The sequence below is a fragment of the Leucopleurus acutus genome (assembly GCF_964270905.1).
Source record: "Leucopleurus acutus genome assembly, chromosome: 1".
Classification (NCBI taxonomy): Eukaryota; Metazoa; Chordata; class Mammalia; order Artiodactyla; family Delphinidae; genus Leucopleurus; species Leucopleurus acutus.
The window spans coordinates 68,256,576-68,279,533 of record NC_139142.1 but is presented as its reverse complement, the minus strand read 5'-3'; the positions used below and the strand labels follow the sequence as shown (position 1 = coordinate 68,279,533).

At 37.6% G+C, this 22,958-nt stretch overlaps 1 protein-coding gene across 2 annotated transcripts in view; it reads right to left on the bottom strand.

The window, feature by feature from the left end:
• Positions 1 to 338: 338 nt before the first annotated feature.
• PRKD1 (protein kinase D1) overlaps positions 339 to 22,958 on the bottom strand; it is a gene marked incomplete at both ends in the record, with an annotated part of 334,107 nt that continues 311,487 nt past the window's right edge. For both annotated transcript variants that reach the window (XM_082853994.1, XM_082853995.1), the window contains 3 exons: positions 339 to 557; positions 1,383 to 1,468; positions 21,900 to 22,167. In XM_082853994.1, the coding sequence (XP_082710120.1) occupies positions 339 to 557; positions 1,383 to 1,468; positions 21,900 to 22,167 (573 nt within the window). The remainder of the gene's footprint in view (positions 558 to 1,382; positions 1,469 to 21,899; positions 22,168 to 22,958) is intronic.

Here is a 22,958-nt window from a genome sequence, read left to right as displayed (position 1 = left end):
TGTAGACTCTTACCAAATTGAGGCTCCAGTAAGAAAAACACCCATTTGCAAAGGCACAGTGGAGACAGGTTTAATGCATTAAATATAACATGAATCATTCACAATAACAAGTTTAGTGTTTCAGCGAACTTTGGTTAATACAACACAGTTGGTCACACAAAATACAAATGCTTCTGTTGATCTGTCTTGGCAACTCAGATACATCAACAGTGCTAACAGTTTAACAGCTTTGTTCTCATCTGACAGAAAATAATGGCAGTTCTGCAAGGCAAATGTTAAACCTGACCGTATGTATTTATTAATTCCACAGTGTTTTGACAGATTATAGGGGATGGAACTCAGAGGATGCTGACACGCTCACTGAGGGCTTTCATCTCTGTTTCTTCGGTCTCAGGACTGTCACTGTGGCCAGTGCTTGGATCGATCAGGTGTGTGGGGTACTTCAGCCCCTGCTCGCCTGCGTACTGCTCCCACCTTGAGTCATCACTCTCATGGGTGATGTAGCGTTCCCCGATTTTGCATTCCAGCTCTCGTAAATCTAACCAGGTCTGATAATCCTGAGGGAGAAATTGCAAAATATTACCATAGATATGATTAAAACTCATTAAAACACTCTTTCATTGTTGTCAGCTCACACAACATATATGTTACCCTTTTTTCTTCCACTCCCACCGTGCTATGTCTTTCATCAGGCACCCTGAGGTGACAGCATCAGCACCAAAGCCATCCTATTTACCTAAACTTTGCAAATGCATACTGTTTATAGGATATCAGGCATCAGAAGGTGGGCAATTAATATTTGCAGTCAAACAAAGCAGAATGTTGGTATTCCTTTGGAATTTAATGCCTACAAATAATCCTTCAGTATTGCAGAGGACCATTTTTCTAAACTTCTAAGTTCAGTGTGAAAATAAAATATTTAAGAGAGAACAAACACATGCATATGCTTTATATCTACCATGCATTTCTTTTACAAGTATTGCCTTGGATTTAAATATACAGCTTCCAAACAAGTACAGTGCATGACCAGGTGGGCGTCTACTTGGATATATTATCTGTATTACCATACAGATGCCTTTGAAATCTGGTCCTTGGAGTTTCATTATGACCCTTCTTTTTTTGTCTTTTGCTTTTGGTGTGTGTGTCTGTGTGTATGTGTGTGGTATGGTGTGTTTCTCCCTTATCCAACTTTCCTGGTAGAGAAAGAGGTTTAGAAATACTAAATTGTTATTAAATCCTATGAAGTGGCATGCATTTTGGCAAACAAACTGGTATTATAATTATACTTTAAAAAATGACAAAAGATTTTTATATATAGTATCAGAATCTTAAATATTTAGAAGCTTATTCAACTGAGAAAAGAGCCAGTGATTGATTTTTACCTGTAACCAAGGGTGACTCAAGGTCTTATCCACACTATAGCGCTTTCTCATTTTTACTTGCAGCAAGTTATTGATAAGATCAATGGCTGAAAAAAATTTTTATTGGTAAAAATAGATGACATATCTGGAACATACGCATAATTCATTTATAGTTTATTCCACATATGCTATTTCACACAGTTAAATGCAACACAGTGATAATAGACACTAGAACCTGAAGAAAATTCCCCTTGAGAATTCTAAAACCTTGGCCTTAATTTAATTTTAGATGCAAAAAAATGAATTGGAAATAATTGTAGAGGAAGGAGTATGAGTCCTTTGTGAGTATGATGTGAACTTCTCTTAGTCTAGTTTCTAATACATTTCTCTGAAGTAGGAGTTTTGTTCAAATATACATCATTTAAATATGTGTTGCACTAATGGCAGGATAAAACTAATATTCAAGAGAAAGCATTTACTAATTTTGTTACAAAATGTGTTTAAAGTTTGAATACACATAATGGGCTCCGTAGTCTTGAATTAAGTGACAGACATCTGGACACCACATTTAAAAGGAAGAAAATAAAGCATAACCACGGGCCATGACTCATGATAAACTTAGAGCCTAAAAACCAATGGCCCAGTGGTGGAACACTTTTGCCTCTTTCTCTTTACTTTTAAAAATAACCCATGGGGCTTCCCTGGTGGCGCAGTGGTTGAGAGTCCGCCTGCCGATGCGGGGGACTCGGGTTCGTGCCCTGGTTCGGGAGGATCCCGCGTGCCGCGGGGCGGCTGGGCCCGTGAGCCATGGCCTCTGGGCCTGTGCGTCCGGGGCCTGTGCTCCACAATGGGAGAGGCCGCGTGGTGAGAGGCCCTCGTACTGCAAACAAAAAACAAAACAAACAAACAAAAAAACCCATGAATTGGAATTATATCAGCCTTCATTGCTTTCATAGGGAAGACAGGTAATCAACTTGTCTAACAAGAATTCTTCTAAGAGGTTAGAATCACAAACCATCCAGCCTCATACTCTGCCTCTGACTGGGACTTCAACAGAGTGTAATTTAGGGAAAAAAGCGATTCTTCTAGTTATCTAGTCTACAAATCATCTTACCCAGAGTACCATGTAACAGAGTTCTCACTCACCTTTCTGAAAACTATTATTTTCAGCCTATACCCTTAATTGTTCACTATTTATTCAATTCATTACCTCATGCTTCCCATTCATTCTTGTAATGACTTCCCATTTCTTTCTTTCCTGTTAGCATTTTCTTCCCAAAAAGAACTTAGTGAAATCTGCCAAACTAATGAAATCATTCACATTCCACCAAAGAGTCCATTCCCTCCCTTAATCAACCCTGGTCATTAAGATTCTTGAGAGATGGATCTTTCTATCAAAAACCTTTAACAGGTATCTGATAAAGATGCAAATTAACTCCCCAACTTCCTCAACCATCAAGTCCTGAATGAGGGGGCTTTGACTCCATTGTTTGGTCTACATCAGTCTGTGTGGATCTGAAAATACAGTGTCACAGGAGTCCTGAGGCCACCTGGAACAAAGATCACTTTATTACCTCAGAATGAATCAGAATCCTTCTCGTTATCAGGCAAAGAGAAACGATTTTTACAGGCTTTTGCTAATCTAGAATTGTATCACTTTGATACTAATATTCCAAGTATTTGCCTGCATGGAAGGACTGTAGAATCAAACATCTAAGAATTGCTTGATTGGAGAAAGTAAATGTAATAGCACATATTTAAATGCTATCTATGCCCCTACACCCTTACCTTCGCTAGGATACCTTAGGAAACACAGTATTTAGTACCATTTCAAATTCCAAGCATGTGTTCTCAGAGGGCTTTTGAAAGTATAGTTCTCTCAGTGAACTGTGTATTGGGCACGGGCTTTAAAACATCCATTCACATGATTTACCCACTGGTGTGTAAAGTGCACCTTCCATTCTTGCTGCTGTGAAGTCACACAGCAAAAATGGAGAATAAGGGGAGACGGGAGAATGCATGTGCTACCGTAAGCATGCCACAGCATTATGCTTCCTCATACACTGCAGGGAATAAAGACATGTTATTAATTCACTCCTTCTGCTTTGAATTCTATAATTAGGAAGGCAGGAGTACAGCAACTCGACAAAAAGTCTGGTTTGTGCCCAAATGGGCCCCAACAGTGAATCACACTGCCTAATGGGGAAGGAAGTACGGCCAGGGGAGAAACTAGATGTGTCTGAAGGGAATGGAATATGTGAAGATGAAAAAATTGCTCTGCTGAATGAAGCATATAATCACAAGTCTCACTACAGCCACAGTACACAGCTGACCTGAATAAGCACAGCAAGCCAATGACAAGTACCTCCGAGAGAAAATAGTTTAGGACCTAAGGCGAGAATTAGCAGGAGTGTGTGTGTGGGGGTGGGTGTATCTGTGTATTTATAAATATATTTCATGGCTCTTGATAGCAGAAAACAGAAATAATTAACTATTAAATGTTGGACACTGTAGTTAAATATTGGGAACCCGGTGTTACTGAGAAAATAGGTTCATCATAGTGTTTGAGAGTTCCATTCTACTGGTCACTGTTTCTGGAACTCCTAAAACATCCTTTTCATTAATCAAGGCTCATACAACCCAGCATTAAATATACCATCCAAAATGCCTTTCACTAAGCTCACTTTTAAAAAGAGATTCCACTGTTGTTTTTTTTTTTTACAATATTCTTTTATTGACCATGTATATATCGCATATACGTATCATTCATTTATCTGTTCATTCACCAAATATTCCTTAAGGAATTACTGTTGGCAATGATATTGGGAATAAAAAAGGTAACGATAAAGCCCTGAAAAGCTCCCAATCTAATTGCAAAGGCAAAATATGCACACATGTGTGTGCGCACACACACACACACACACACACACACACATATAACATGACAAAATGCACCATTTACTCAGCAATGGGAGAGGCCACAGCAGTGAGAGGCCCACGTACCGCAAAAAAAAAAAAAAAAAAAAAAAAAAAAAAAAAAAAATGCACCATTTAAAATCTTTGAACTTTAATTACTATCCTACTCAAAGAAAAAATGTTTTCTTTAGTGTTGCCTAAATATAACTAGCTAGGGTCCTAGTGACTAACTGCAGTAGTCCAATCTATTTCACATCTCAACGGTGTTGCAGGATACCAATGACAAGAATTCTTTTCTCCTATGTTGTGCCCAAAGTTGTCTTTTTATAACTTACCCACATTAATCCTATTTATGTTGTAGATGCAATGGAGAACTTGACTATTCTATATGACAGCTTTTTATGTTCACTAGCTCTTTTTCAATGTCCCTGTTCACAATGGACCAGAATTTTCTTCACAATTAACTGACACCTTAATTGTGATATTATTCATATAGCCTAGGATGGAAGGTTTTGCTTTTTAAAAAAAATTTCACATTCATATTCTTAGGTACTCCTAACAAACATATGAAAGTAGTTACTTTTTTTTTTTTTTTTTTTTTTTTTTTTTTGCGGTTTGCGGGCCTCTCCCGCCGCGGAGCACAGGCCCCGGACGCGCAGGCTCAGTGGCCATGGCTCATGGGCCCAGCCGCTCCGTGGCATGTGAGATCTTCCCGGACCAGGGCACGAACCCGCGTCCCCTGCATCGGCAGGCGGACTCTCAACCACTGCGCCACCAGGGAAGCTCCAGTAGTTACTATTTTAATCTCTATTTTATATAAAAGGAAAAACTGAAACTTCAAAAGGTCATATAACTTGGTCGAAGTCAGACAGTTCCCAGGTAACAGTTGAGGTTGAAACCCAGGGTAACTGGCTCCAAAGCCCATGCTCTTAAATACTGTGGCATGCAGTAGCCACATCATACCATTAACTCATTATTATTAACCGATAATAATCTCAAAAACTAATTAAATTTAGAAAATTTCCAATAATGAACATTAAATTCTTCTTATTCATGTTTCCACCATACTGTTATGTACATAAGTGCCTGGATTGATCTATCTATCTATCTATCTATCTATCTATCTATCTTTGTGACCTTAGCTCAACATTTCAGCAAAGACTATTCTGAATGTGATGTGATCTCTCCTATCGAAGGGACTAATCCTCTAGCTTTCCACCACTTCCCAACTGAGTAAGCCTATCTGCTATGTATTAATCAAATTACTAGGAACCTTTTTTCAGGATAAGGCTTAAACATAGGACTTGATGACTCTCCAACAGATTACACGTCCAACTGCCATGCCTATTACTTATTCTTTGAACACACTCATAAATGAGCAATGTTTCATTCCTAGGAGTATCCCATTCAGTCCATATGTTATCATCTTCTCCAAAGGCTACTGTGGGAGATTATTTTCTCATGTTTTATTATAGTTAAGAAACATAAGTCCTTGGTATTACTCATTCTACCTATCTGGCAGTAGGTATCTTATTGAAAAGAATGCAATTATTCTGGAGTAATAGATTCTAAGTAAACTAATATTGACTAGTATTGGTTTTTAGTCATTTCCTTCTCAGTACCAGGATTTGTTTCTAAATATCTGCAAACTATTCATTTAATCATTCATTCTAGGATTTTGACAAGGACAAATATTAAGCTTCTTCTTGAATGATTACAGAATCCATTCTTTCCCCCTTTTAGAAATTCAGAAAACCCTGGCCTGTCTTAAGTATTCTGGTATCTCTCTCATTTTATCCATGATTTACTAATTACCCACAACGGCTCTAGGAGCACCTCTGTTAGCCTCTTCAATATGCAGTAAGTCCTGTTCTGAACATCAGTCATAGTTTATAGCTGCCATTGAGTGTACTCTTGTGATACCACTATTTCCCCCCTAGGTACTAGCTCCCAGCTGAGACTGCTATGGGTAACACTCAAATGTAAAGGATCCAAGTTAAGGGAGGAAGGAAGCCAAGAGCAAAGGAGCAAAAAGACTAGTAAAACTGGAGTAGCTACAGCAGTCCCAAGAGAAAAAATCAGAAAAAAATTCCAAATGGGATCTCAACTCCAGTTCCAAAACTCAAATCAAGACTCAGAATTCTGACCTAGAGGGAATCTGACAGGGTTTGTCTTTGAAACTGCAGGGTGGCTGGGGGCGGAGAAGGAGAGACAATGGGAAAGACAGATATGAAACTGGGCCATTCTGTGAACTTCTTTCAAAAACAAAGCAAAGGAGAAAGGGACGGTGGTCTGGCTGTGGGAAATAAGAAAGTAAGGAAGGGGACTGCAGCAGAATGGGAAGTCAGAAGGAAAGGTGACATGCTGGCATGTCAGCAGAACAGGATACTAGCACCCAAGGCGGAAACTAGAAGGATACAGAAACTCCAGGTTCCCCGGAGCACCAGGAAGATCTGGAGCCCCAGGATAAAGAGATATTTGGGGAAGCAGAGATTGCCGCAAATTCCTGGTACCCCATACTTCCTTCCATAAATATAGCAAAAAGTACATATCCCAATACCTGCCTTTCATGAGGTCAAGGTTTATTGCTACACAGTGCTGGATTCTCCAGTTTGGGGCAATAAGCAGATGTAATTTAAAACAGCTGTCGTTGTACCTACGGCCAAAGCTGTGCAGGAAAATCCTCCATTCTCTGAGTTATATTTTTTGTTTCACACCCTCCTTCCCTTATTCTCTCAATTTGAAGAGCCGCTTCTCCACCCCCAAAGAAAACAGGAGCAAAATAGGCAGTGGTTAGTTCCTCCTTCTCTTTGCAGTAAATATGATGGCAACTTTTTCAGAGAGTGGTAGGATTCTTTTCTGATTCTACTTGCCCATTTACTCTGAGAGTTAGCCTTTCTAACATTATTCTGAGAGTTCTGTTCTCTTATTCATCCTAAAACTCAATCCCTTCCTTCCATATTTTTAATAAATGGTTTTAAGGCTGAGCTCTCTGAGCACCTCAAATAGCTACATTCGGGCAATGTGAGAAGTCTTTCCTTTTTCTTTCTTACTAGAAAATTTTAAACAATTGTATGGTTCAGATTTTTATTTTAAAGAATCCGCTCTCTCATAAGCACAGAGTTTTGTGTTTTCTAAAATGTCTCTGGCCATGGATTCATATTAATGTTTCCTATAAATTAAGAGCAAAGAAAATCTGTTTTATGACGTTTAATGTTTCTTTTTTGCTACAACAAATTCTTGGCTAACAAAGTTACTTTTCCCCTAACTTCCTGTACAGCAATTTCTCTTGTTGCCCCATCAGCTGAGAGACTGAAATGTCAGGAAAGCGAAGAGAAAATTTTATCAAACTTTTTCTTTTTTTTAACAGAATGGGACTTTCAGCAGATGTTGGGATAGCTGAAGTTCTGCATAAGTATATATGAACAAAAACAAAATTGAATGGTATACGCAGGTGCTGAGGGCTTTATGTTTTAATATGAAAAGAAACGTTCCATCGGTGTTAATTGTATGGATTCTATTTTCTTAGGGTGTCAAAATTCAGAATCATCTTTGAAATTGTGGAAACTATATTGCAGTCATTCTCCATTTCAAAGCAAATACCATGTGTATGGACAATAGGTTCTTAGTATGCAGAAGGGACATTTGCATGTGTCATAGCTATGGTTAAACTAAACAGCATCCAAAGCTTGGAGAAAATCCTACAGAAAGAATGGAACTGGACATATGTGAAGACATAATAGGACCCTCAGGTCACATCTCTCAGTCATCTTCCATTTTTCATCTCTTTTTGGCCGACAGGCTTGCAGGATCTTAGTTCCCCGATCAGGGATGGAACTTGGGCCCCTGCAGTGAAAGCACTGAGTCTTAACCCCTGGAAATTCCCTCATTCCCCATCTTTCATTTTAGGTACCTGCCTGTCCCCCCATTCTCCCCACTAGATTTTAGCTCTTTTAAGGTCCCACAGATTGTGTATTCATTTTTGCACAATTTCATAAATATGTAAAATCAAATGCATCATTTAATGTATTAGGAAAATGCTTGCTAAATAGCATTTGATAGATTGAATACATTAATTAGAAATTTAAATATCCATTTTCTCAGCTCTATGTTTTAATATCCACATTATGTGCATATAGTTTGTATATTTTGGCTAAAAATACTCCTGGATGGTAGGACATCACACGTCTATAAACGGATCACAGGATCAATGACTTTCATCAGAAAATCAGAATAATGCTGAGAGGATCTGCAATACAGATCACATTTACTTTACAATGTTTATTTGACACAAGAGAAATTATCTGTGAAACCCTGGGGCTGACCTGTTTTGTCCAGACATGGTAGTTTAGAAAAAATTGTTTTTTCTGTACTGTCTTTCATCCAGCTGCAAATTATTGAGGTACAAATTTTCAAATTAGAAACCAGGTCAGAACTATCACTCTAGTGATGGAGTCTTCATCTGTCACTACTGAGCTCCTTGTTTGCTTTTTTCCCTTTCCATTCTGCCTCACTGCCTGTCACCCTGTAGGCTCAGTACTTCTCCCTTTGGCTTGATTCATGCTGAAGGTAAGTTATGTGTTTATTTAAAAAACCGTTTTGCAACCCTTCACATTCCAGCTCTCAACCCAGCAAGCTGTTGCCCGGCAACACTAAGTGGGACGCTCCTCTCAGGGGCTGAAACCAGAGGCTGCGGGCAGCAAACAAGGGCGCTGGGAATCATCATCTCACTCGTTCCTGAGTCAATTACCGCAATCCAATGAAGTGCAAGACCTTAGAGGCTCAAGCAGGGTCTTTCCTTTCCCAGTTCTTTCCTCTGTAGAAAGTTATTCTATCATTGGGTAGTCCTTTGCTTTACATTCAGTTTAATTTCCGCCTGAAGACTAGAAAGACAATCTTGGAAATCATGAATTGTTTAAACACAGCATACAGCAGCCCCCAAACTGATGCCAAATTGATTCAAAATTTAAAGTCTAAATTAAAATATATTTATATTAGTTTAATGAAGTTTGGGGTGAATTTTTTTTTTTTCATTTTCACTTTGGAGGGGTTTCTGGTTGTTTTTGTTTATTTTTTTTTATGCCGATACTCAAGCCAAAGCTCAAGTGAAAAATTGTTAGGGGCCTCCAGGTGTCGGTAGTTTTAGAAGCACCTCAGGTGTTTCTAATATGTGCTCCTAGGGTTGAGAAAGGCTGTGCTAAGCAGTGTGTTTCAGATTTTTACACCCATATGAATAATCTAGGGATCTTAAACTGTAGATTCTGATTAGGTAGGTCTGGGGAGGAGCCTGAGAGTCCCAGGTGGAACCTTAGACCACATTTTGAATAGCAAAGGACTAGGGGTATGAGAACATTGAAAAAACTGGTTTAATGTTGTTCAAAGGGCCCCAGAATAGATGGATATAAACATAGAGAAGGCCCCATCTTGTTCAGTATTCTGGAACGAAGACAATAGAAAGGTTTCAGGATAGCTTCTACTCAGAGGATGCCGACAGGAAGAGCAAACAAGTTGGATTACACAAATAAGTTCCAAGATAACTATATACATATATAGCTATACTGGTAAGATAACATTTAACAGGGACAAATGAAACAGGGTCCTCTATTTAGCTCCCCCCCCACCCCGAAACCAAACCAGTCTAAGGACAGAATTGACAAATGTGGCTTATCAACGACATATATAAGAAAAAATTCAGGGTCCTAAATGCACAGTAAACTCAACATGAGTCTACATTTTATACAGAAATCAAGTGTTATTTTATGCCATGCTAAAAGAAATGTGTTCTTTATAATGAAGGAATGGTGGATTCACGTTACTCTCAGGCTCATTGAACCTTGAGTCAGAACAGTTTTGAGGTTTGATTTAAAGAGAACATAGGGCTTCCCTGGTGGCGCAGTGGTTGAGAGTCCGCCTGCTGATGCGGGGGGCATGGGTTCGTGCCCCGGTCTGGGAGGATCCCACATGCCACGTAGCGGCTGGGCCCGTGAGCCGTGGCCACTGGGTCTGCGCATCCGAGGCCTGTGCTCTGCCACAGGAGAGGCCATGGCAGTGAGAGGCCCGCAAACCGCAAAATAAATAAATAAATAAAAAGAACATAGAGAGGGGAGTGTCTGGACCAGAGTGAACAGGTGGTTAAAGAAAAAACTCACTGCCCAGGAGAAGAGAAAGCTTGGGGTGACATGATGGCTGTTTTCAAACCTCTGAGATAAGCTTTTATTTGGAAAAGGATTGGGTTTGTTTCTACCAGTGGGTAAAAACCCAGAGACATTTTGTTCATTGTGCTAGGCTCAAACTGAGAAGAAATAGGGCTCCTCATGAAATTGTACATTTTCTATTACAGTAGCAACATAAGAGTATTCTGGATAATTGCTCAGTGGATTGGTATTGTGGAGCAGTACAGGGATAGGATATTTAATATTCTGTATTTTGAAATATTATTCTGTGTTGTTATTGTGAAAGAAAGCAAATTTACAGAATATTTAACATTTGTTGATCCTATATCCCGACATCTCCACATATATTTAGATGTCACATTTCAACTCAACTAGGATATACATTCAGAAGTGAAATTTTATTTTTATTATTGGGATATATAGGAAACATTTCAGTTTGGAGCACAAATAAACAGCCAAGTTTTGAGCACTTATAATGCCAATGTTCTGGCTAAAACTTCTTCAGATCAGTTTCTCTCTACAAATTATCATTTTTTAAGAAAAAAATCTAATTATATTTTATTTGCTATCAAAGGTTCCTTACCTGGTGGGACACCTTTTCAGATATTAACTCATTTGGATTTTGAAATATGTATGTGTGTGTATGTATATAAACACATACATACATACATATATTTAAAAATTCACTCTACTAAGTAGATATCATTTAAACCACTGTATGTCTTTGGCTCATAATTTTAAAGTTCCTTATTACTGAACAAAAAGCATACTCTTTTTCAAAAAAATTAAACGCAAGTAATCCTAGAATTTCAAATAGAGGTTGTTTAAAATGTTAAAACCCAGTGGAAGTTGTGACCCACATCATTCACTATAGTTTATCAATCATGGTAGAATCTCATGGTACCCAGTCCAGCATTTTTAAGTACTTTACTGCCTAGTCCCCTTGCATCTCCTCCATGCTGTTATGTCTGACAGTGGTGCTAATATGTTGACAAATCAATCTATTCATTAATATTCAGCAGGCTTGCTGGATCTGCAAGGCTCATAAACTGTTACAAACACAGTTTAATTTTTAAATGACAATTGTCTTTCTTTTGTTTCTCATACCATTGGATTTCTGGGTCTCATCTACCCGAGGCTTATTTTCAATAGGGTTATTTTTTGTTTTGAACAATATGTAGTGAAAGAGGGACCTACAGCTGGTTCCTTTTCATGGCAAAGTGCTACTTCCAACTTAAGTGTTTAGCGTTCTGGAACACTGTTGGATTTTGAAAACATACCATGTGGTAATGGTGCTAGGCTTTTATTTAGCTTTGCTTTGTGTTTGTACTGGCTGTATTTTTCATCTCCAATTTCTGGGGGAAAAACGCACTTGTGACCAATTTTATTTGAATTTACCACATTGAATGGCAAAAAAAAAATAGCTTTTAAAATAAAATTTAGATGCTTGGATAAATTTAGTGGTATATTATTATAGTCATTCTATGCCTTGGGATGCCATATATTCTGCACTGAACATAAATGTCAGCAGAGGATTGAGACCAAATGGAAGAATAAACTACAGCTGCACTTATCAGGGGAAAGAAGCAGCAGAAATATTACCATTGAGACTGTTGGATCGTGCAGTGGAAAAAAACCTGTGTCACGGGTGCACCATCCCAAGTTGATAAATTTGAACTAAAGATAAGTTATAGGAATAATGCAAGGGCATTTCCTTTTCTTTTTTTTTTCCTTTTCACATATGTCAAGGCTTCATGTCTGATCTTAATTCTTGATTATATCAACTAACCATGTGACTCTGAAGCTGAGCAGTGACAACACAGCAGGTGAGATGAGAATAGGTGCTTCTTCAGACTTCACCTGCAAGCACAGAAAATGATCTCTGTCTGCGGGGGTCGTGGGCTCTTTGTGAGACAATTTCTGAGGTTGCCTCTGTGTTGATTACTGCCTGCTTGCCTCCCTAATGGCATATAAAAGAATATCAAAACTCAGAAGGAAAAAATAGTAATTTATCCAGTGATCATCATGGTCTATCACTAACCTTCCTCAAATTTACTGTGTATCTCTAATTGAACACATCAATTCAATCTGATGATGGAAGTGTACTTTTACTCTAACAGAGGCTTTCCCATCACTGCAGGTTTGTCATCATTCTCCTAGTAGGATGATTTGCACTGAAGCAAATTATATTTCACCTTATTAGCTATATAACCCACCTCACATGGTTACCTGTATCATCTCTCTTCTCCTTCTAAGAATAAACTCTTGGGTAAAAAATGCTGTATAAAAAAGCCATTTATAAAATAGAATAATTTAAGATGTGTTAGGATCTTGATCAACTGAAGGAATGTAGAAAAAGAGAATTAATTTGACTCTCACACTTGCAAATTCTCCTTTGTGTGGGCAAAGCAGGTTTAGAGATTCAAGATTACATCTTCTTCATCTGCTCAGTCACCATGCAAGAACTGGTATTATAGAAAAGGAACTATAACCCTCTAACTCTCCAGTAATATTCACATATAAAATAGTATATATATATATATGTGTATATATATATATATAGACAGATACAGATACATAGATAGAATTTGTATATTTAACATGATAGACAACTTTTAGACCAGGTGTGCAAGAATTTAAGTCACACAAAAGGTTGTACTCCACTTATTCCTGGAACTTTCTTGCACTTTTGTTCCTTATTATTATTTTTTACAAAAGTGTCATACGCACCTGGTAAAAGATCTAAATCAATCAGTAGGAAGAGTTCAAATTGAAAGATAAAACCTAATATCTCATTATTAAACCTCTTTTAACTATGTAAAAAATTTCTTCTGATTACCTCTACACCTTAAAAAAATATGTGCAGTATCATTTATGCTTGATTCACTAACTTTAAGCTATTCAGAGTATGGATGAATGCCAGTCTGTGAAATGTTTATTAGTTTACAATGAGATAAATATAGAAAGTGAGAATAAGTCTTTGGAAACTTTCACAGCATTTTGACATTGCTGTCACATTTTTATTATATTTCACAAAGTACTGATCCATATGTTTGGAAATTAAAATAAAATAAAACTGGTCCTTTATCACATAGTTTGAGAAGAACCACCTTAAAAACAAAACAAAATAAAACACTGATTCTCTTCCATTAAGGACAATGAATCATTCATTTCAGCTTTTTCTACCTCATTGTCCTCCTTTATGCAATTAATTTAGTTACATTAATGTACTGGCTACTGTTGTAATTTAGAACAGTGCCTGGTGCACAACACAGGATATATATATATATATATATATATATATATATATATATACACACACACACACATATGTATATATAAAACATTTATTCAAAAGGATTAACTCTATGATTAAATCATATACTAAATCATGCATGCGAATGTACTGGGCTGGCCAAAAAGTTCATTCGGCATTTTCCATACAATCTTACGGGAAAACCCCAATGAACCTTTTGGCCAACACAATACATAAGCCAATCCATTCACCTCGGCAGAATCGGATATCAACTCTGTGCAAGTTGCAGCTCTTACAGCTCCTTTCACCTCTTCTCTGTCCTCCTTTCCAGTGTGAAAGAAGTTTCACTATTTACACATCCTTTTGCATAATTATAATGAAGTCAGATATGCTTGGTCTAAAGGTTTTCTATAATTTAAAATTAATAAGCAATATGTGGAATAATTTATATATAACTATTATGAACTATAGGATTATAACTCATACCCCCTATAGTCTATAACCTATAACCCTACAACCTGTAACATCAAATTTCTACACCTATGCCCACTCAAAGGAGAATTTTCAAGTGTTAAAAGGATTCTCTCTTCCTATAGTCCCTTAATCGCTCAAAATCATGACACACATGTTAGTTTCTTCTTTATTACACATAACTCTATTACACAAATTTTTGCATTTCCTGGAGTTTCTTTTTTCTTCTTTCATCTTGACATAGGAAGCTTGTCAAGAAGCTTTTTCTTATTTTTTTTTCTTACTATTTCCATGGAAGTCTATATTGAAATACATTCAACATTTGGAACAAATTACACCCCCTGATATTAAATATCTGATAAAGAAAATGATGTGGATACAAAAAAATGTTACGAATAAGAGGAATTTTTAGTTCATCTAAATTTGAATATTGGAAACTTACTAAAAATTTTTTGAGAGCACTGTCAGCTGCCAGGTCTTTCTGGGGATCAGGGCTCCCGAGCAGTATTTTAGAAGGTGTGCTCCATGGACTACTTACAGTCTCAGAGCAAGATGGCAGTTTACGGGGGTGGAGTCTGGGAATCCCCATTATTAACTCGCTCCTCTGATTAACCGCTGGCATGCCAAAGTTAAAAACTGTCTGCTATACATTTAGAACGAGACAATTACAGGTCGTTTAAAACGAGCCATGATCAAGGAGGTTCTTTGGCAAAATTATTAGTAATCCCCTACCTTGCAAATATTCCTGTGTTCTATTAGGTAGTTTTTCCACTTCCTGTTTCTAAGCTCTACATCCCTGTTACCTATTTCTTTTCTTTTCTTTTCTTTTCTTTTTTTTTTGCGGTACGCGGGCCTCTCACTGTTGTGGCCTCTGCCGTTGCGGAGCACAGGCTCCGGACGCGCAGGCTCAGTGGCCATGGCTCACGGGCCCAGCCGTTCCGCGGCATGTGGGATCTTCCCGGACCGGGGGACGAACCTGCATCCCCTGCATCGGCAGGCGGACTCTCAACCACTGCCCTGCTTACCTATTTCTTAAGTTATAGATTGAGTCTTGGTTGCAATTTTCTGGTTTTTTGGCCATGTCCATCCAGGATTCACCCTTATTATGTACTAGATGTGACAAACATGGAGGACAACCTGGCCTATCTCTTGTTATTTTGGAATTGCTAAAAATGCAGTGAAAGAAAGGGCATATTGGTACATGATCAAATAAGGTGCAATTCTCTTTAGTTTCATCTGATTATCTAAAAAAACGTTTAAATGACAATGGACTGCCTGTTCCATAAGATGAAGTAAATCTGCCTAATCAAGTAACTATTTGAAAATAGGTGAACAAGTCCTTTCAAGGAACTGAGAAATGTCATAGCCATCCTATGTGCTGAGGACTAAGCTTAACCTAGTATGAGATAAAGCTGGAGGTGAGAGTGAGGCCATGTCTAATTACTGACAGGTAGTAATGGATAAACTGGATGGTCAAATGGCCATCAGATAGTCACAATGATGAAATGAAACAAGGTACAACACACTGCCTTAGAATGAACTGAAATGTTCTCAAACTCCTCCTTTCCCATGATTACCTAAAGTCTCCTTTTGTGCAATTATTTGTAATCATATGATTCATTCTGGAGTGTTTTATTGTATACATGCATTTTTATTTAGTTATATATGTATAGCAATATATAATTTATACAAGTATTTAGTTATATATATAACTGTGATTAAATATGTGTTTAGTTACATACATAATTATATGACTGCATGTATGAGTGTAGAACTAAAATATATATATACAGAGAGATCGACTGATCATGTAAAGTGATTGGAAATAGTGTTTAACACATTTAAGGTAATCTAGTTATGTCAATCACTGTGCTAACCACTTTCCAGTGCAATTTCATTTAATACTTAAAGTAATCCAGTGAGTTAGTAACTAGTGTCACTATATTGCAGACAAGAAAACTGAGACCTGAAGGAATAAGTAACTTGGATGAGGTCACCAAGATGCTGAGTGGAGGCAACTCAGGTCTTTATCACAACATGATCCTGTTTCCCTGTCTTTTTAGACATTATTAAAAATTGTGTTGCTACACTAGCTCTAAGCTAGTGAAAACATATTAAAAATTTAATGTGACAGCATGGCTAAATCCATTAGAAAGGATAATCAAGTGGCTGTAAATGCAATGAGTAAGAGCATCTGCCTTGGAGCAGGCTGACAGGACTTGCACCCTAGCCCCACCCAGGGAAGACACTTAACCTTCTATGTCTGCAGTGCCTCATCTTTAAAATGGAAACAATTACAGTATCTACTCAAAGGTTGGGGACAATTAAATAAGTTCATATATGTAAAGTGTGTAAAGTAGTGCTTGGCTACAGTGCAAAGGTTATAGAAGATTAGTTATTCTTATTTTTTTCTCTCAAAATTTATTTAATTTTACTATTACCATTTTACCTGTAACATTTGCTAAGTTAAATTTTCCCCAATTTTTTTCTCATTTTTCAAGTCATGCTTTAATTCACAAAAAAATCTATTTTTATAACGGACATCTGTTAATGCTTTTGTGTTTGTTTTTAGCCTAGTATCTTTTCCCTGCAGGAACTTCCTCTCTCCAACCTGGAGGGGCTCTCCATCATCCACAGTGCCAATCAGAGCCAGGCTCCTGCAGTGACAATGTGATTGTTCCCAGGGTATTACAGGATTTAAGGGCAGCCAATCAGTGCCCCTTTCAGAGACTCTACAGCTACTGACAGATAATTATGGTTCCATTCTGAGTCATGTACAATGGGTAGCATGTAAGCCTGGAGCTGCTGGGAGATCACTTTGTACCACATGAAAAGCCCACCTGAGAAGGAAGCCATCATAAAGTAAAGCAGAGGTAAGAGAGAGAAATGTGACACTTGAACTATAGGATCCAGATGAATGGAGTTCACCTTCTGGACTTCCCTAGTTGTGTGAGTCAATAAATTATCTCTGTCTAACTTAGAGATAAGTTTCTATTATTTGCATGCAAGAGTCCTGATTAACTCACTGATAAATTATTAGTAAGCATATCTCTAATGCCAATACTCAGCTTATTATATTATAATAGCAAGAATAATTAATGAGTTTAAAATATTCCCTATAGGTTGCTAAATAGCAAGACATCAGAAATAAGCACCCTTTGGTGTGCAACAATGTATGCTGTAAAGAATGGAGAGAAGCCAATGATTTCAAGTCCAAGCCCTACCACTGTGTGACCTTAGGCAAATTATTGAAACTTTCTGGTGTCTAACATAGAGACTAAATCAAGTTACTTATTAGAGGATTGCTGTGAGGATCAAATGACACAATGATAGCTCAAGCACTTCAATATATAGTATTATATTTTACTGAGTCCATGTCTACATTAACAGAAAAAAAAAAAGCACGATAAAGGAATTTTCTCTTCCTGACACATCTACGTACGTTACAAAGACCTTACAACTTTCTTTTATCTTTTGCTTTTTCATGCCAAGAAAAAAAGTACAACTAACAATTTTTCTGAAGAACACTTGGGAAATGTGCACATCAGTTTGCATATAATTTCTAAAATTATACAATCAATTCTTGGTTACTCGCCAGAGCAACTGCTTAGCTTAGGGCTCTGCTATCCTTTTCCTAGATCCAAATCCTTGGCTCACCCCACACCTGCGTTCTATAAATGCCTTTCACATCCTTTATCTCTTTCAGTCTCTATTACAACTTCATTATATGGGCAGGAATCATTACCCTGTTTTACAGATGAGAAACTGAAGCTTAGAAAAGGTAAGTGATGGCTAATTAGAATGGCAGGAATACAACATCACAAACTGCTTCACTGCTGATCCTTACCTTTGATTTAGAGTCACTGAGGTGCCTAGATGTTTACTTCCTTGCATCTGGAATTTTAGTGGTTCTGGTGTGGTTTCCAGTATCCTGAGACTGAAAATTCACTAATTTCAGTTATGACCATCCTTGGCCCGATACTAGTTTGCTTGTGTATTCATCAGATCCTACGTGCTTAAAATTATTTGGTACTGGCCCTGTGATAATATCTAATCAGGAAATTATTTGTTCCCAACAAGACAGTGGAATAGAATCTGGGCCAGTAATTACTTTTGTAACACCTCAGCTAATATTATGATATAATTTAATTAGCTTTTCTTTATATTCAATAATACTTCTGTTTGTACACCAGCAGGTAGGTAACTCATTTGCCATCTGAGCTTCATTTAGCAAATAGTACAACTCCTGTGCCTCAAAGGCAAGGATGAGCTAGAAAAAGATACTGAGAAGAGAGGCCAGTTAATCCCCAAACTGATACTTGAGTCATTTAGAAGAAGGAGATTCTACCTGAGCTGGTTTCCACATCACTTTGTCTGAGTGGCAGGGCATTTTTAGTGCTTAGACATCTATAGCCAAGTAAAATGTGTTCTTTCTGGTCAAATATAAATGCCTCTTGAATAATCCCATGTAATTCCCTCTTTGTAAAACGCTGTATCTCTTCCTTTTCTTTCTTCAGTGACTGGCCTAAGTTCCATCTCCTCTGAAAATGCAATTCTGACTAGTCAAGTCCACAGTGATTCTCCCTCCTCTGAACTTGGAGACCCTGATTTTATACCAAGCTAACAATTCAAGGAAATAAATGATCATTTTCCCAAGTTCATATAACTCATCTCCCCAACAAACTTTCAAGGGCATTTTATGAAAACTTGAAGGATATTTTATGTTTTGCCCTTTACATTCATATTACTTATGCATGTATACTGTGGTTTCCCAACAAGAGTTTCTTGAGCTATTGATATCTATGCCTCTGGTTTCTATTATTAGTGATAATTAAACATTCATAATCTATAGCTTCTATCTACACAGAAGGCCAGCATATTTCCGAGAGTGGGCATCATTTGTTCCACTACTGCAAGAAAAAAAATTTTTAATGTGAAGGTTATTTTCTTAATGTCCTATTCTTGCATAACAGGAAAATGTATGACTGGCTTTAGAGATATTTCAGATTTGCACTGTGGTAACAACATCAAGTTATCCTACTGGATTTCTAGATTATAGATATCAAACATACCTTTAACTGTATTTAAAGGTAATGTTCCCTGACAAGGTTAGGTCACAAGTTTATTTGATAATTCTCTCCTTTCTGCCTCCTGGATGAGAAAAAGAATTACACTTCCCTTTTTTCTCCTATTGAATTATCCTAAATATTTCATTAATCCTTTGGCTACATGGTAGTTCTTTTTAAGGTCACAGATTCCTTCAAAATATATCCACCTAGCTATGATTTACAACTAATTAAATGATGTTAAAGGTTATTCACAAAATCAAAACTACAATGAGGTATCAACTCACACTCAGAATGGCCATCATCAAAAAGTCTCCAAATAATAAATGCTGGCGAGGTTGTGGACAAAACGGAACCCTCCTACACTGTTGGTGGGAATGTAAATTGGTGCAGTCACTATGGAAAACAGTGTGGAGGGTCCTCAAAATACCAAAAATAGAGTTCCATATGATCCAGCAATCCCACTCCTGGACATATACCCAGATAAAACTACAATTCGAAAAGATACACACACCCCTATGTTCACAGCAGCACTATTTACAATAGCCAAGACATGGAGGCAACGTAAATGGCCACTGAAAGAGGAACAGATAAAGAAGATGTGGTACATATGTACAATGGAATGTTACTCAGCCATCAAGAACAATGCAATATTGCCATTTGCAGCAACATGGATGGACCTAGAGATTATCATACTAAGTGAAGTAAGTCAGACAGAGACAGACAAATACCATAAGATATTACTTAGATGTGGAATCTAAAATACGATACAAATCAACATATCTACAAAACAAAAACAGACTCACAGATATAGAGAACAGACTTGTAGTTGCCAAGGAGGGGAGGGGAGGGAAGGAATGATGGGCGTTTTGGACTAGCAGAGGCAGACAATTATATACAGGATGGATAAACAATAAGGTCCTACTGTATAGCACAGGGGACTATATTCAATATCCTGTGACAAACCATAATGGAAAAGAATATAAAAACGTATATATATATAATGTGATATATAGAGCTATATAATGTGTATATAGATATATAATGTGTGTGTGTATATATATGTATAGCTGAGTCACTCTGCTGTACAGAGGAAATTAACACAACATTGTAAATCAGCTATACTTCAATACAATTTTTTTAAAAAGGTTGCTGCCAATAGTAACTCAAAGCTCTGATGATAGATGGATCGTGCCATTTAATATGAATGTAGTCTAAGAACTAATTGTCCAAGCAAGTTATACATGCTCTTTTCCAATTTCTGCACCACCACGTGCAATAACAGGTATCAAATAGATGTTTATCTATGAATGTATTTGCCTCTTTAAGTGGTGGAAAATCTCAACAAACTTAGAGCTAGATGTTGCCTGAAAACTAAAAAGGAAGCAGGACCAGTGGTTACAGAATGTACGCTCAGAACATCTGGGTATAAATTCTGGCTCTGCCACTTACTAGCTTTGTGATTTTGCCAAGTGGTTCATTTCTTTTGATTCAGTGTTCTCACTTGAAATATAGATATAATAGTTAAACCTATCTTCACATTTTGTGTGTGTGTGTGTGTGTGTGTGGGTGTGATTTAAATAAACTCCAAAGCATGTTCATGAGGAACTGCCTTCTCTCTCTCTTTTTTTTTTTTTTTTACGGTACGCGGGCCTCTCACTGCTGTGGCCTCTCCTGTTGCGGAGCACAGGCTCCGGACGCGCAGGCTCAGTGGCCACGGCTCACGGGCCCAGCCGCTCCGTGGCATGTGGGATCTTCCTGGACTGGGGCACGAACCCATGTCCCCTGCATCGGCAGGCGGACTCTCAACCACTGCGCCACCAGGGAAGCCCAGGAACTGCTTTCTGAAGCATGCAGTGAGCCATTTTCACTGCCCTGACTGCCCCACCACTTCTTTTAAAACTATCTATCACTCTTCCTTTAAGAAGGAATTAAAACTATCTATCACTCTTCCTTTAAGAAGGAATTAAAACTATCTACCACTCTTCCTTTAAGAAGGAAACATTTATTAAGAAGAATTTAATTTTAAATAATGCAACACTGCCAAGGTAATCTATCCTAAAAAAAAAGCATCAGAGATACATATAAGAAATTATACATAAAGGTTATCTAACACTGAACAAATAGAAATAACCTAAAAATATAATAGCGGGGAATATGTATAAAATATTATACATGCTCTAATGTCACATATAGGAAAACAGTATACAAAGAATGCGGTATACTAATATATGTAATGTGACAATTAAAATATCAATATCATAAGGTTCTTGTGCCCATAATAAGTTAAAAGTGCTTAACACAGAAATAGGCATATAGTAAATAAAAGAGTACTGTTAGTAAAGATCAAGTATTACCATTATATCAATGTGTAAACATTTATAAGTTCTAAGGAAATACACCAAATATTAACAGTTTCTCTTTATTTCATTTACCTTTTAATGTGTATTTCTCAATTTCTCTATAACACATATACTTTTTACCAGTAGATATTTTTGTCTCCATTTCCTTTACTGCTCCATCCACCTCAATAAATTTGTGCCCCTGCCTTAGTGGGCAATTTTCAATAAGCATTTATCAATTTAAAAATTCACAACTGAATTAATAATATAACACAATGATTAAATCATTATCACTTTTGAATGGAAGATATTACCTTCATGAGAGATTTCCTTCCAGGGATTTGGTGGATACATGAAAGCTGCGTTCTGGATTTGGTCGTGGATGTCCTCATCTTCATTAAATGGGAATGTGCCACTTAGGCTTACATAGATGATGACCCCAACAGACCACATGTCTAGAGAGCGATTATAGCCCTTGTTCCTTAGAACCTCAGGAGCCAGGTAAGCTGGGGTACCCACCACTGACCTCCGGAAAGACTTCTCTCCAATGATCCGGGCAAAACCAAAATCACAAAGTTTCACCTGTTGATAATAATGGTTTGGAGATATAGTAAGGTCACAAACTGTGTGTCTTAGTCCACAACTGCTAAAAAACAACTATAATATTTTACATATATTGTATGGATTTCTCACGGTAGAATAGCTATTTTCCATTTTATGTACTTGAAGATAGTGGTTTAGGTACTGATACAAAAGTATGCTTTTATTCATAAAAATATCATCTAAACATTCTCCTTCCCTCCTCCGTAAAACCAGAGATAAATGTGAAAATATGTATACACAGAAGTGGGTAATAGTGTTTTACCAGGCAGGAAAACATCATGCAAACTGATGGATTTAACTCAAGGGCTTATTATAAGGAAAGGTTGAAGGATAAGCACAAGGACGCATCATGCCATCCACAATATTCCTCAAAATTAGCTCTGCACGGACACCTAGCCAGGACCTGAGGGTATCAGGGAGCCAGGGCAGAACAGCCACCTCAGTCACTTCAGATATGACAGTTCCTGGGAAGAGATACAGTTGTTTTGCATCCCCTGAGTTGAGGAAAAGAAGAAACTTTTCTCCTTGCCCCTGAGAACAACACTGAACTGCAATATCTTGCCTAACATTAGAGAGCTGGTAGCATCCCTGGGACTCTTAAGTGTCTCCCTCTTAGGCCAGTGCTCCCAGCATTGACCTAGTGCTGCCAGTTCTCCAGGATGTCCACACGACAGAAGCAGAAGCACAATGAGAGGCTCAGTGTGCATTATTAAGGCAGGCTGAGCTGAGATGCAGAGCGACAAAGCTGCAGTCCCCACAATATAAGAAGG